We start from the raw sequence: 13,481 nt of genomic DNA on the forward strand, positions 1-13,481 counted from the left end.
ACAAGCTTTGAAATTCAAATTGGCGTATAATGAAGATGCCTTTGAAAACAGTTTTACCAATATTAATCATATTCGATACCAAAATTCCCATAGTATTATAATATAGGGAATAACTGGCTAGTTCTACGAAAAAAATGGTAAAGTAGTTAACCAACCTAATAATTTAATTTGTTTCATTCAAAAGGAAAGTCACCAGTGCTTGCACCAACCAAGGGATCTGTCGAGGAGAAAGACTATTTCATGCATGCATTACACATATCTAATATAATGGAATATATTTGTGCCTGTTGAAGACATATTTTTGTTCATATTTCAGTACGAAACAATCTATATCGAACATTTAAGTACTCAAATTGCTGTGGGAATTAAATACTGCTAATTTAAAAATTTACTTCGTTGCTGTAAAGTCAACGTAATAACTTGTATTTAAATTAATCTAATGCATAATACATATAATGTATAGTATATTAATATTCATGTTATCTATAATGATAATATTATTAAAACATCACGTAACAAAAATATGTACATGACGTTACAGAGCAGAATTATTATTAGAGAGATTTATTCTTGAAATGGCGGGTATTTAACATAACCTACAAGATAGTCAAAATGTATCATATGAACGAGAGCACAAAAACATGCTAGTATAAATATACTGGAAAAACATAAAAATATAATGGTCTTACAAAACGTTAGCAGTAATTTCATTAAATCTGTCAGTAATGTATGCATTAGGAAAAATGAACGCAATAGCAGCAAATGTATCCAAAGGTTGTATATGGCATTACCGCGACTTACGCCGCAAGAGGTAATATAACTTTAATAAATCTAACTTTGAAATTCGAATAAATATATTAAATTTTGTATTATAGGTCACTGCAATTCTGCAAGCTAATGAATATACTAAAGAATTTAACGGGCAGAGCTCCATAAAATATTATGATTCAAATCAGTTGGCATCTAATAATCCTATAGAAGATACTAGATCAGAGGCCCAATGTTTACTTACAAAAGGTAGAGAAGTTGTACGAAATATCAATAAGGCTACCTGTTTACATAATATTCAATTGATTTATATGTATTTTCTCAGAGGCATATTTCTCAATCCTATTATAAATACAACAAAAGTACACATTTATTTCAGGGATTTTATTAGGCGTGTTTGATGGTCATGGAGGTGGCACGTGCGCACAAGTTGTATCAAAAAGACTCTTTCATTATATATCAGCATGTTTGTTACCCACAAAATTACTGAAACAATATCTGAACACAAATAGTTCAAATAATAAATTAGAACTTCTTCAAATGTTTAACGATAAAATAGAGTTTATTCCTGAGATTAAAGATCTTTATGAAAAAAGTTTCTTAACTTTTGTTAAGGATTTAGCAGAAGTAGAATCTACAAAAGAGTTTCAAATGGAAACAGCTTTGGAGAATGCATTTCTTAGGTTAGACAATGATTTGTCAAATGAAGCACTTTTAAATGTAGATAAAAAGGGTACTGCTAGGACCCTTACTGTTGCAGTATCTGGTGCTGTGGCTGCTGTTGCACATATTGATGGACCACATCTCCACGTTGCTGGAGTGGGTGATGTTCAAGCAGTACTTGGCATACTATCTGGTATAACTTGCTTTTAACAAATATTTGCAATTTTATGAAAAAAAAGTATTATATTTGTTTTTATTATATACCAAATTGTAGAAGATGATGGTTGGTCTGCAAAATTAATGACTGTTGAACACAACACTGACAATCGTGCAGAGGTCGAAAGAATTTTATCAGAGCATCCACCAAATGAAAAATCGACTGTAATTAAGATGGATCGGCTTCTTGGTCAATTAGCACCTCTTCGTTCCTTGGGTGATTTTCACTATAAATGGAGTAAGGAGATTTTACAGGAAGTAGTGGTACCGTATTTCGGCAATGCTGCAATTCCACCGAATTATTTTACTCCGCCTTACTTAACGGCAAAACCAGAAGTTAAATATCATAGGCTAACACCTAGAGATAAGTTTCTTATAATAGCAAGCGATGGTTTGTGGGAATTAATATCACCCTTAGAAGCTGTCCGTTTAGTGGGTGAACATATGAGTGGAAAAGTAACATTGAGTCCATTGAGATTACCTTGTAAAAATATGAAACTATCCGATATAAATAAAATGTTATTGCAACGTAAAGAAGGCTTGAAAACAAAACCTCTTGATAGTAATGCAGCAACACATTTGTTACGAAATGCACTGGGTGGTACAGAATATGGTATAGATCACACTAAATTATCGAAATTATTAACTCTACCTAGTGAAGTAATACGGATATTTCGTGATGATATCACGATAACTGTTGTTTATATGGATTCCGAATTTTTAAGACACTGCCCTCCTTAAATACAGAAAAGTTTTCTATTATATTTGTACGATCTTCTGCAACTGCCGTTATTTTCAAATGCAACTAAAAATCATAGATATACTATCGTGTACAGCTTGTTATTTATTTAGTTAACAATAAAAGCAATTTACATGGAAACAGTTTTCTGCTTATTTTTAATACGTACATATTTATCACATACTACGTGTAATCGCGTTCACTTAATTTAACGAATCGTTTGAATTGGTTATTCGTAATTTTAGTTTTCCGAACAAAGGAATATAGATATCGTAGACAATGTGTCGTCAATGTCTAAGCAAGATCGAAATTATAAAATATACAAACAAATTGCTAACCTATTCTATAATTGTAAATATCATTCAGAAATGCTTTTTAAGCCTACATATTGTACAGTTAATTTTTAGGTACAATTACAGCAATGATTATAACATAGAAACACGCAGAGTCATTATACACATCATGAGCCACATTTTAACTTCTTCTTCGCATCTCTTAATAAAAAACGGTATCGTCTTTCCGCCGACTGAAATATAACAGTTTTTTTTATCTCAAAATATATACTTCATTCTGTGCTTTTTATATTAACTTTAACAAATAGTATTCGTGAATAAGCGTCAAGCTTATAATGTAATTGTTATTGCGTATTAAGTGTTAAAACAAAAAAAAACGAGAAAGAGGAAAAGGGAAACAAGAACCTGAGTTCAAGTGTTTTTGTATAAATACTGTATAGTAGTGGCGATAATGAAACAAGATATAAGGCAAGCGCGTGTAACTGAAACATACTTTTGGAAGTGTACATTGATCTACTTCCTTAAAAAAGTCCAAGTATCAACCTTCTTGACCAAAATCTTCTTTGAATTTTTCTAGTTTGGTCATGTCTTCCTCGTTTACTGTAGGACGTGTAGTCGCTAGTGACTTCAGCATATCTTTCTAAATATGAAAATGTCACACCATATAATAAACGTTTCAAAGTATTTTAAGACAACATTAAATGTTTTCAATATTTACCATAGTTACGGGTGGTTCGTACAATTTGTCCCCTTCAACTTCCATCCAATTCATTTCAATGGCAGCTGGATCTCCAGGAGAACACGGTGTAAGTAAATCGTCCACAATGACAGAAGGATCTCTCGGCGATGGACCTCTTACGCGTTTAAAATGTGTCGCCGTTTGAACTTGTCTAACTGGCTGCATAAGCGAATCTCGCACAATAATACTTATATCAGCCCCTGAGTATCCATCGGTAGCTGCTGCTAATTTCTTAAAATCTTCCTCCGTTAAACAGTGAGAAGTACTTCCTAAATGAAGTTTGAACATTATAGCACGTGCTTGCTCATCAGGCAGAGGAATGTAAATCCTCTTTTCAAATCTTCTTCTGATAGCAGAATCCAATACCCATGGTATATTGGTAGCTCCTAGTACTAGTATACCATCATTGTCTGATCCAACACCTGATGAATAGATTTAACATATATGTTTAACACATACAAACATTAATACATTCTAAATGTTTTTCATTACCTTGCATCTGAACTAAGAATTCCGTTTTTATTCTTCTTGCAGATTCTGATTCATTATCAGAACGTGATGAACATAATGAATCAACCTCATCGATAAATATAATGCTAGGCTTGTGTTGACGAGCTAATTCAAACAAATTTTTTACAAGCTTCTCAGACTCTCCAAGCCACTTGCTTACTAAGTCAGAGGACGATACAGAGAAGAATGTTGAATTATTAGCTTCTGTTGCCACAGCTTTTGCCAAATATGATTTTCCAGTACCTGGTGGCTAAAAATATTTCAAAATTATTTTAAACAATATTTACATGAAATTTTGAATAGTATTTGTGTATAAAATTACCCCAAATAACAAGATACCCTTCCATGGAATTCGTTTTCCAGTAAAGAGGTGAGGAAATCGTATTGGTAAAATAACAGCTTCTTTTAAAGCTTCCTTGGCTCCATCAAGACCAGCAATATCACTCCACTTGACATCTGGTTTTTCAATAATTATTGCTCCTTCTAATTTGGTTTGAAGTTTTTTCTTTTCAGGATCACTATCAGTATCACTATCTCCACTGTCGCTTTTCTTGTCCTCAATTTTAGAATTATCTTCACCTGCCTTTACAGGTTTCTTTTTACTCTTCTTTAGATAAGCTTTAAGCTTTTCAGCTCTTTCCAAGTACTGTGTACATTTTGCTCTAATGCTTTCTTTGGCTCTGTCTCCTTGTGCTTCATCTAGAAAAAACAATTGCGATAGCAAAATTCTAGGTCAATTTGAGTCAGAACGTAACTTATTACAAGGGAATGTTAGCGGTACCCATACATTTAATAGAATGCAAAAAATATTCAACTGCATGTTCGTACAACCTAAGTGCTTCTTCATAATTTTTGTTACGATCTTCCTCCGTTGCTTTGGTAACCAAGTCTATGGCTTTCTATGAAACGCCAAATAGATTGATAATCTTTAAATCAATAAGTGAATAAATAGAATAAAATAACGCGACTCGTTAGCTTACCTGTAATATCGTACCTAAAGCCATTGTATTACTATAAATTGCTCCTAACCTTTGCTTCGTTCTAAAAACTTCGAATATTTACACGGGAGTCCACCGTCACGATGAGACGCAATGTCTCAAGAAAATAAGGAAAAATAGTAATCGAGGCAGCAATTTACCGCATTGATAAAGTATGCTGTTTTGGTTAATCTTTTTCAGTGTTAAAATTTCAATTTTTCTATCGCCTGATAACCTTCAAAATTCAGTTGTCCAACGTCACCGCTTGACATATCACATTCCTCACTACTACACTTCTGAAGAAATTCTTGAAGCACTGCATGCACGATGTAGCGTCTGTAACGTATGGAGTTAATAAAGTCGCGTTCACAAAATACATATCCAAAATAATTGTAGAGATATTTAAATACGAAATGCGGGAAAGAATATAATAACATGTGAAACATAGGAACAAGGATAAAAAATTAATCCTAAAATGTTGAATAAAGTTTAAGATACACATAACTGTTTGAAATCGTTTCAACAAAATTTTGATTGGTGCGTATATAAAAATTCTGCACGTTACTTAACATCTAACACATAGAAAGGTCCTAAGTCAAGATGAATAAACATTTGAATTCTGACTTTTAAAATTCATTGGTTACGAGTTACTCGACAAAATTACATATTGCAATTGTAAAATACATAAAGCATTATTTCTGTTAATAATCATTATTAATTATAGAAATAGACTGTGAAATTACGAGAACTAAATATTTATTTTATTTATATTTATTCTGATATAATCAGTGACAGCGATTCACGTTTTGAAATGAAGAAAAATGAAAAGTGTTGCATCTAGTACAGTCTGTGAGAAACAAAAAAAAGTGATGAGAAGATAAAGTTGGATGAGAAGCTTGTCACGTGATCAAATTTCAATGGTCTGCTATATTGAAAACAGAAAAGACGCGGCAGATGATTAAAAATTGTCAATAAAGTAACAGAAAGTCATAATAAAATTATACTTCTTTATCACCATATTAGTATGAATTAAACCCGATTAAAAACTTATCTGGGCGTAAAAGTAATGGATTAATAAAGACTTAAAGGTAGTAAATTTAATAACACAAGAAAAGTAGAGTAATTGTATCTTGCATGTAAAGAAAAAAATTGGAATGAAAATTTGGGAACTGGACAATATAATTGATAATAATCTTAAACCTAATATTTCTAATATAAACGAAAACAGCATATTTAATTAACTATTAGTTTCCTTTCCTAAGAATATTTTAATCGAAAAAGTATTTAAATATATCTTTATTTTTATATTGCTTTATTTAATATATTTTCTGTCGTTAATATAGCATACATAAAATTTCAAAATGGTTCATTACTATTTACGTTTATAAATAGTAACTTGTATAAATTCTATCGTATTTGTATGTATTGGAAAATAGCCTCTTGCCAAACAGTTCTGCCGCAGTCACGTGGTTTTGTTTGGATTCATTTCATCGACTTGTGAAACGGACTATAGGTCATAGATAGAAATGTATTCGCACGGTAGCGATGAGAAAGCATCAGTGAATTGCAGTGAGTACGCGGCTTGCGAACGTGAACGCATGTGCAACAGCTACCTGCTACGAAGCACCGAGTCCGAAGAGATAAAAACCTCGGGGCTACTCAGAGCTACCGATGGATCTTTCTCCGTGTTTATACCTGTTTCTTATTTTTGTTTCATCAGTCGTGTTGGCCTAAATCTTTAGTCGGAAAGTTAACTTTATCGCATTCTAACCTAGCGAAACATCGACATACGAAAAATGCATGCCGCAACCATATGATAGAAATATTAATCGAAACTAAGAAACTTGGATCACCGTCATACAGTAGTTTTACAATAAGGGAGCCACCGAAGAGAATCGTTTAACCTAAGTATGAATTGCTTGTTCACCCCTACCTATCTACTTTGCTCTTTTGTTCCTCGTGATAATCTCGTACAAAATTAGGGGTGTGGCTGACCGGTTCTTCCTTTTATTATTCTAGGCTATGTCTGAGTTCAAGTTAGTTTTAAGATTTGTCTAAGGTTAGGAATCATGCACACCAGAAGATTATTTTTCTTTCTTAATTGCAGCTAATGTCAATGTATTTCCAGTGACTTTTTCCGATTTGTGATTTGAAAAATTTAAGTTTTAAAACATTATATAGGAACTTCAAACAGCAATCTCAATCCTTCCATAGCTTTTTCAATTTAACAATTTAATATTTATTCTTATCAGACATTTAATAAAATTGGAACTGTGTATAGCTCAAAATAAAAATTTTGTATTGCAATAATTAATAAATTTGTCATTAATACAAAATAATAAAATAGTGTTTTATAAATAAAAATACTTTACACAGCTCTTTATGAACACAAAATTTCATAAACATACTTAAATGTGTCAAAAGAACCTTTTAACACAGATAACAATGTATTTCATTCTAAATTTCCTGTATACTTTTTTTCATGAGCTCTTTGTAACTATTATACGTAATGTTTAAAGAATAACAAAATTTTAAAAAGATACTTCTACCAAAGTATAAAGAAATTATTGTTTCACATATACAGGTCATATAATATACCAGACATAAGCCAGTAATGTCTGTCCCTTCTTCGTCATCTAATAAAATAACTGACAGTAAACCAGGCGGTACAAGTCCAAGTCCTATAGAGGGTATTGAAGGTGTTCCAGGGCCTAGTTCTTTAGAACCTATGCATTCTGTTTTGCCACAAGATGGAGAATCTGAAGATTATGGAGATGATGGTGAGGAAGAAGAGGATGATAGCAGTGAAGAAAGTGAAGTGAGTTTCACTTTTATGTTATATATACTATATAAGAAAGGTAATCCTACATTAATATAAACAAATTAATCAATGCCAAATGATTTCAGATTAGCGATACTGGAATATTTTGTGATGCAGAATGCGAACCTAATCTTGAAAGTAATAATTGTTCATTATCCGCATCACAATCACAGTCTCTTACGCAACGGGTACAGAGTCCTATTCTACATACCTGTGTACCATTGGATGTTATTCAACCACAAAGAAAACGCAAAAGTGAAACAGAATCAAATTTATCTTGCAAAAAACTTAATCCAGAAGATAAATCACATTCGATGTAAGTATTATCTAAAAAAGTGTACACAATAAATATAGATTTTTAGAAAAGAATTTTTGAAATATTTTGTTGCATGTTCCACAATGTACAAATTTTTGTATTTACAGGATCATTAAAAAACTAGATGATAAAAGCAAACATATGAGATGTGTTATTCCAACAAAAGATAATCCTCCACCTGAAATGAGTAATTGGCTTCTTCAATTTCAGGTACAAAAAAAGTCCAAGTCCTTCTATATTTACAAAAATGTGCAAAAACTGACAATACTGATTCTGATTACAGAGGTGGTCAAATGCAGAGAGAATGTTAGCTATAGATGAATTAATTGAACGATGTGAACCAACGCAAGTGCGACACATGATGCAGGTGATAGAGCCTCAGTTTCAGAGAGATTTCATATCGTTATTGCCAAAAGAGTTGGCCTTGTCAGTGTTAGCTTTCCTAGAACCGAGGGATCTTCTACGCGCCGCGCAGACTTGTCGTAACTGGCGATTTCTTGCGGACGATAATTTGTTGTGGAAAGAAAAATGTAGAGCAGCTGGTATAGAAGATTTAAAAGATTTGCCTCCGATAAAACGTAAAAATGGTAGAAATTCTGGTAACTGTTCATCCCCATGGAAGCAAGCATATATGAGACAGCACAATATAAAAATGAATTGGAGGACGAAACCGATCCGCACACCGAAAGTTCTAAAAGGTCACGATGATCATGTGATTACGTGCCTTCAGTTTTCTGGTAATCGTATAGTAAGCGGTTCTGATGACAATACTCTTAAAGTGTGGTCTGCCGTTACAGGCAAGGTAAGTCAAAAATCGAAATCTTAATATCAAATCACTTGCAATGTATTTTTGTTATAACTCTGTCTTTTTTTATATTCTACTTTCTATGGTAGTGCTTAAGAACATTGGTCGGGCACACTGGCGGTGTATGGTCCTCACAAATGTCCGGTACTACCGTAATTAGCGGTAGTACAGATCGAACCCTAAAAGTGTGGAATGCTGAAACTGGTCAATGTATACACACGTTATACGGGCATACATCAACGGTGAGGTGTATGCACTTGCACGGTAATAAAGTAGTCAGTGGTAGTAGAGATGCTACGTTAAGGGTGTGGCAAGTGGACACAGGCGAATGTTTACACGTACTTGTGGGCCATTTGGCAGCTGTGAGATGTGTGCAATACGATGGAAAGTTAGTGGTCAGTGGAGCCTATGACTATATGGTTAAAGTTTGGAATCCAGAACGTGAGGAGTGCCTTCATACTCTACAAGGACATACAAATCGTGTTTATTCCCTCCAAGTAAGCATTATTTAGAGGGTGTAATATAACCCAATGTATACATCCATATTTATCGAGATCTTACTTTGCATTACAATTCATTTAGATTTAGCTGATATATCAGGAGATATTAACATACTCTTTTTTTTTCACATATTAGTTTGATGGTGTACATGTTGTTAGCGGTTCCCTGGATACAAGTATAAGAGTATGGGAAGTTGAAACTGGGGCGTGTAGACATACATTAATGGGACATCAATCGCTTACTTCGGGAATGGAATTGCGTAATAACATTTTGGTATCTGGAAACGCGGATTCTACTGTTAAAGTATGGGATATAGTTAGCGGTCACTGCCTCCAAACCCTTTCTGGTCCAAATAAACATCAATCCGCAGTCACTTGCCTTCAGTTCAACAGTCACTTTGTAATTACGTCATCTGATGATGGCACGGTTAAGCTCTGGGACGTTAAAACTGGTTTGTTTATTTATGTTATTTTCTGATTTTTTAAATTGCACATTACGATTCAATGAATCACCTTTAAAATTTTCGTCGTACTTTCAGGTGATTTTATAAGAAACTTGGTTGCTCTGGAAAGCGGCGGAAGTGGTGGTGTTGTGTGGAGGATACGTGCAAGTGATACAAAACTGGTGTGTGCAGTGGGTAGCCGTAACGGCACAGAGGAGACCAAACTTCTCGTCCTCGACTTTGATGTAGAGGTAAAATAGTGCACTTTTTTGCGTACGAAACTGCCCTCCTCTATGACTTCTGTACATACTCTGATTAGGTAGCGTAACTAATCTACTGTACAATGATTCATGTATTACATGGTGTGATTGTGATAAGAATGTATGTTAAAAATCTGAAGGGAGATCACAAAAAGTCAAACGTGGTTCTATAGTTGTTGTAAATGATCTCCAAAGTGGTAGAACGTTCAAACTGAAGGCATTAATTATATTAATTATGGAGTGTATTAATCATGGTGTACAAATATGAGATTTCAGAGACTCAACAAATTACGAAGAACGAGGAGCTTATCAATGTACTATTGTATTATTACTGTTATGAAACTTGAAGGAAATCGCTAGTAATTTAAATGAAATCAGCCCGCCATAAACATTACAATTACATAACGATTTGTGTGGGCGTTTAGGAGAATATTTTTAAAGTATAGAAAGAAAGATTTCTTACCGTATTTGTCAAGCTTATAGATGAAAATATCGCTTAAAGAATCTCAAATTTTTAAAAATAAATGGAGGATTCAAATTAAAATGAAGAAAAAGGAGGGAAAACAAAAGATTGAAATGAAGTAGTATATTTGGGTAAAATACAGAATGAAAACGACCAAATTGGTAAAGATACTCTTTGTACAATAAGTTCTTTAACTTTGTTGTACTTCATTTAACTTATTTAAATTCGTCATTTATGTTGATTAAATTAATTACTATTGGAATTGTGCATAATTTATTGGATGATGTAAATGCTATTTAATAATTTTTCAATGAAATGTATACTACTTTTCATTTAATTTATTTTGTTTCATGAACGTTAGTTTGTCTTTTCACCGTCTAAAGTGTCCATGGGCAAATATTCATACAAAATCATAGAATTGTAACTCATACCTAATTTTTTAACTTAAAAATGTCTTTGAAATTCATAGCGATTTCTAGCATTTCATCGACACTAATGTTATTTTGCATTGGAACTTGTAACTTCGTCTTATGTTACTCGTTAATCAGAGCATCAGTGAACGTGTTACGAGCAAGAAATTCGTAAACAAAATTTCACATGAAGGAAATCTAACAATTTTATCAGCCTTTGTAATATATGCAAATCCTTACTATAATTATTCGGTTATCAAGTAACATATCCTACATATATTAGAGATTTAGTATTAAAAATTAGTTTTTACAATTATTGTAGCCATCTACGGCTTTAAATTTTTATTATTAATGCTCAATTGCAACAAAAAATTTACAAATTAGAGAGTATTAAATAAAAAATTTTCCAAGGTCTAAAATATTCAAGATTTTAGATCTTACATTTTGTTACATTTTTATTATTTTACACGTTTATTACACAAAAGAAGCAGTATATAAAGTATTCATGCAAGATAAATTTAATAATAATAAACATACTTGCATCAAATAATTGTAGAGTTTGTCTATTGTCATAATATATGTAACTGTTGTATTGTTTTTATAATCACTATACAGAGGTGACAATGGTTTATGATTATATGAACATAACTATTCAAAAAACTTTAAATTCAAAATTCTTTGATAATCAAATACTTCTCAAGTATTTCAGACTTTTTGCACGTAACACGTTCAAAAATTATTTGCTATTCATTGTTCGCTATTTGATCAGACAACCAGAGTTAATCCAGTATCCGTGATAGTAATTTAATTGAATTGTCAAGAAGTTAATATTTAAATAAAATGTATTAATTTTGACATTAGTAACAAGTCTGGTTTTGCCATGGCGCAATAATAAGAGTTGCAGACTTTCCTGTGCAATATGCACGAATCAAGACAAAATCAGTTATCATGCAAGGATAAATGTAAATAACAAATTTGTTTAAACTCTCATAAATTTTTATGTCAAATTAATTTTTCATACAAATTTTTCTTTCATTACAAAAATTATAGAAATTATATAACATTTAATTTTGACTGATGGTAGAATGTATAAGTTCTATTGGTAATTGAAAATACGATTCGTGTAAATGCAATTTTTATTATTGAACCTACGATATTCTAAGAATCGTGTTTTATTTGTATATTGCTCAATAGTTTATATTTGTAATGATGTGTTATCTGTTGTATCATTTTTTATAAGAAATAGAAAATGTTGCTGCATTTTATCTTTGAATTAATTTGTAACAATTTCTAGTATCAAACTTCCCTGATACATTATATATTATATATATGTTATGTTTCAATAACAATAAGAAAAGTACATTCCAAACATGGAACATATATTGACTGATTCTTTTCTTGGAGATATTCCTTTTGAATACAATACAGACCACCACATCTACATTGATAAACAAATGTATCTTTGTTATCATTTATTGTTTTCAATTCATTGGTAGATATTCTTGCATATATTAGAATATTCTCTGAATCTAGTTCTATTTGTTTTTGTATGACATCATATTCTTCTCTTAATGTAGGATCACGTAACACATTCCAAGCTTCCAGAATACGTTGAAATTTTATACTATCGAATTCCGACGCATTTTTGTCTGGATGAAATTTTAACGCTAGTGCATGATATGCGTGTTTTATATCTTCAGGTGTTGACTCCTTAGTACATCCAAGTACATCATAATAATTCACTGTATTCATAACGTAAATTTTTTCTTAAACCATTAAACACACAACTATCAAATTGAATATTGTTGAAATCGTGTCATAATTTTACATATTTCGAACGATGTTACCACTGGTTTCCAATATGAAAAAAAGGGAAAATATTTATAACCTAATAAATATTAAAAATTCCTTGTACGTATGTATGTATACGTACGAATTTTCACTTTCGCATGCGTCGATAAATTGTATGACTAATATTTAGAGAGAAAAAGAGACAAAAGAAGGAGTCTCTTACATAAACGAGATATAAAGTAGATGTTATAGACAATCCGTTTTAGCGACAAACAGATCGGTTGCTTACAAGCTCTCTTACTACTCCTGTGTTACTTACGACGTTATCAATTCGTAGTAGAATAAAAATTCAGTGCTATTAAGCATCGGAATTAATACTCAATATGATAAGAATTATTTCTCAGCAATCAAAACTACAAACGAGGTACAACATAGACCGTAAAAATAGAAATACCGACCTCGTAAAATGTGAATGGTTCAAAGCGGCTTCTTTGTTTACGAACGTTGAGTTTAAGAACTATATTCAACTTAAGTCGATAATGGTAGGAAATTCGTCCCGGTATATCTTCTGTCGGTCTATCAAAGCTACTAGTCTCCCGAAATATTGTAAAAGTAAGTTCCATTCTATCTTACAGATGGAGCTTGAAATATTTTAGCAACAGAAACTGAGAATATTTTCAAAGTTACAACTACTCTAATAATTTATAAAATTTTCGAGGTTTCATTTATTCTCAGATTCCTATTCTACATTATCTATGTATTAGGTG

General features: G+C 32.1%; 4 protein-coding genes across 9 annotated transcripts; 2 read left to right on the top strand and 2 right to left on the bottom strand.

The window, feature by feature from the left end:
• The first annotated feature begins 184 nt into the window (after positions 1–184).
• Positions 185–2,521, top strand: Pdp (pyruvate dehydrogenase [acetyl-transferring]-phosphatase 1-like protein, mitochondrial). 2 transcript variants are annotated; one of them, XM_076315091.1, is made up of 5 exons: positions 185–457; positions 542–811; positions 876–1,017; positions 1,148–1,624; positions 1,706–2,521. In XM_076315091.1, exons 2-5 carry the CDS (start codon positions 680–682, stop codon positions 2,386–2,388), a joined length of 1,434 nt encoding a protein of 477 aa, XP_076171206.1. In that variant the 5' UTR covers positions 185–457; positions 542–679; the 3' UTR covers positions 2,389–2,521. The 2 variants fall into 2 exon arrangements, with proteins under 2 accessions (XP_076171206.1, XP_076171207.1); XM_076315092.1 differs by having other exon boundaries at positions 185–412.
• Vps4 (vacuolar protein sorting 4) lies at positions 2,469–5,181 on the bottom strand. Its single transcript, XM_076315093.1, has 7 exons — positions 4,909–5,181; positions 4,716–4,827; positions 4,251–4,627; positions 3,911–4,178; positions 3,398–3,840; positions 3,173–3,319; positions 2,469–2,912 (listed from the first exon to the last, which is right to left on the bottom strand). The coding sequence occupies exons 1-6, from the start codon at positions 4,930–4,932 to the stop codon at positions 3,218–3,220; spliced, it is 1,326 nt and encodes a 441-aa protein (XP_076171208.1). The 5' UTR covers positions 4,933–5,181; the 3' UTR covers positions 2,469–2,912; positions 3,173–3,217.
• A 1,321-nt stretch (positions 5,182–6,502) lies between these two features.
• Positions 6,503–11,420, top strand: Ago (F-box and WD-40 domain protein 7). Of its 2 annotated transcripts, none has more exons than XM_076315085.1 (8): positions 6,503–6,813; positions 7,490–7,723; positions 7,813–8,042; positions 8,150–8,252; positions 8,326–8,844; positions 8,937–9,344; positions 9,484–9,799; positions 9,887–11,419. In XM_076315085.1, the coding sequence occupies exons 2-8, from the start codon at positions 7,520–7,522 to the stop codon at positions 10,048–10,050; spliced, it is 1,944 nt and encodes a 647-aa protein (XP_076171200.1). In that variant the 5' UTR covers positions 6,503–6,813; positions 7,490–7,519; the 3' UTR covers positions 10,051–11,419. The 2 variants fall into 2 exon arrangements, with proteins under 2 accessions (XP_076171200.1, XP_076171201.1); XM_076315086.1 differs by having other exon boundaries at positions 6,518–6,592; positions 9,887–11,420.
• LOC143148608 (chaperone protein DnaJ) lies at positions 11,375–13,215 on the bottom strand. 4 transcript variants are annotated; one of them, XM_076315098.1, is made up of 2 exons: positions 13,173–13,215; positions 11,375–12,772 (listed from the first exon to the last, which is right to left on the bottom strand). In XM_076315098.1, the coding sequence occupies exon 2, from the start codon at positions 12,673–12,675 to the stop codon at positions 12,256–12,258; it is 420 nt and encodes a 139-aa protein (XP_076171213.1). In that variant the 5' UTR covers positions 12,676–12,772; positions 13,173–13,215; the 3' UTR covers positions 11,375–12,255. The 4 variants fall into 4 exon arrangements, with proteins under 4 accessions (XP_076171213.1, XP_076171211.1, XP_076171210.1 ...); XM_076315096.1 differs by lacking the exon at positions 13,173–13,215 and adding an exon at positions 12,938–13,165; XM_076315095.1 differs by lacking the exon at positions 13,173–13,215 and adding an exon at positions 12,857–13,165.
• Between the last annotated feature and the right edge of the window lie 266 nt (positions 13,216–13,481).

This window comes from Ptiloglossa arizonensis, chromosome 6 (assembly GCF_051014685.1).
Source record: "Ptiloglossa arizonensis isolate GNS036 chromosome 6, iyPtiAriz1_principal, whole genome shotgun sequence".
Lineage (NCBI taxonomy): Eukaryota > Metazoa > Arthropoda > Insecta > Hymenoptera > Colletidae > Ptiloglossa > Ptiloglossa arizonensis.

Coding starts and splice junctions, on each gene's coding strand:
- Pdp (XM_076315091.1), top strand. CDS start 680: ATGGTCTTACAAAACGTTAGCAGTAATTTCATTAAATCTGTCAGTAAT. Junction 1,018..1,147: donor CCAATGTTTACTTACAAAAG/GTAGAGAAGTTG, acceptor CATTTATTTCAG/GGATTTTATTAGGCGTGTTT. Junction 1,625..1,705: donor AGTACTTGGCATACTATCTG/GTATAACTTGCT, acceptor ACCAAATTGTAG/AAGATGATGGTTGGTCTGCA.
- Vps4 (XM_076315093.1), bottom strand. CDS start 4,932: ATGGCTTTAGGTACGATATTACAG. Junction 4,179..4,250: donor AGGGTATCTTGTTATTTGGG/GTAATTTTATAC, acceptor AAATATTTTTAG/CCACCAGGTACTGGAAAATC. Junction 3,841..3,910: donor ATTCTTAGTTCAGATGCAAG/GTAATGAAAAAC, acceptor TCTATTCATCAG/GTGTTGGATCAGACAATGAT.
- LOC143148608 (XM_076315098.1), bottom strand. CDS start 12,675: ATGAATACAGTGAATTATTATGATGTACTTGGATGTACTAAGGAGTCA.
- Ago (XM_076315085.1), top strand. CDS start 7,520: ATGTCTGTCCCTTCTTCGTCATCTAATAAAATAACTGACAGTAAACCA. Junction 8,043..8,149: donor GAAGATAAATCACATTCGAT/GTAAGTATTATC, acceptor TTGTATTTACAG/GATCATTAAAAAACTAGATG. Junction 9,800..9,886: donor GCTCTGGGACGTTAAAACTG/GTTTGTTTATTT, acceptor TCGTACTTTCAG/GTGATTTTATAAGAAACTTG.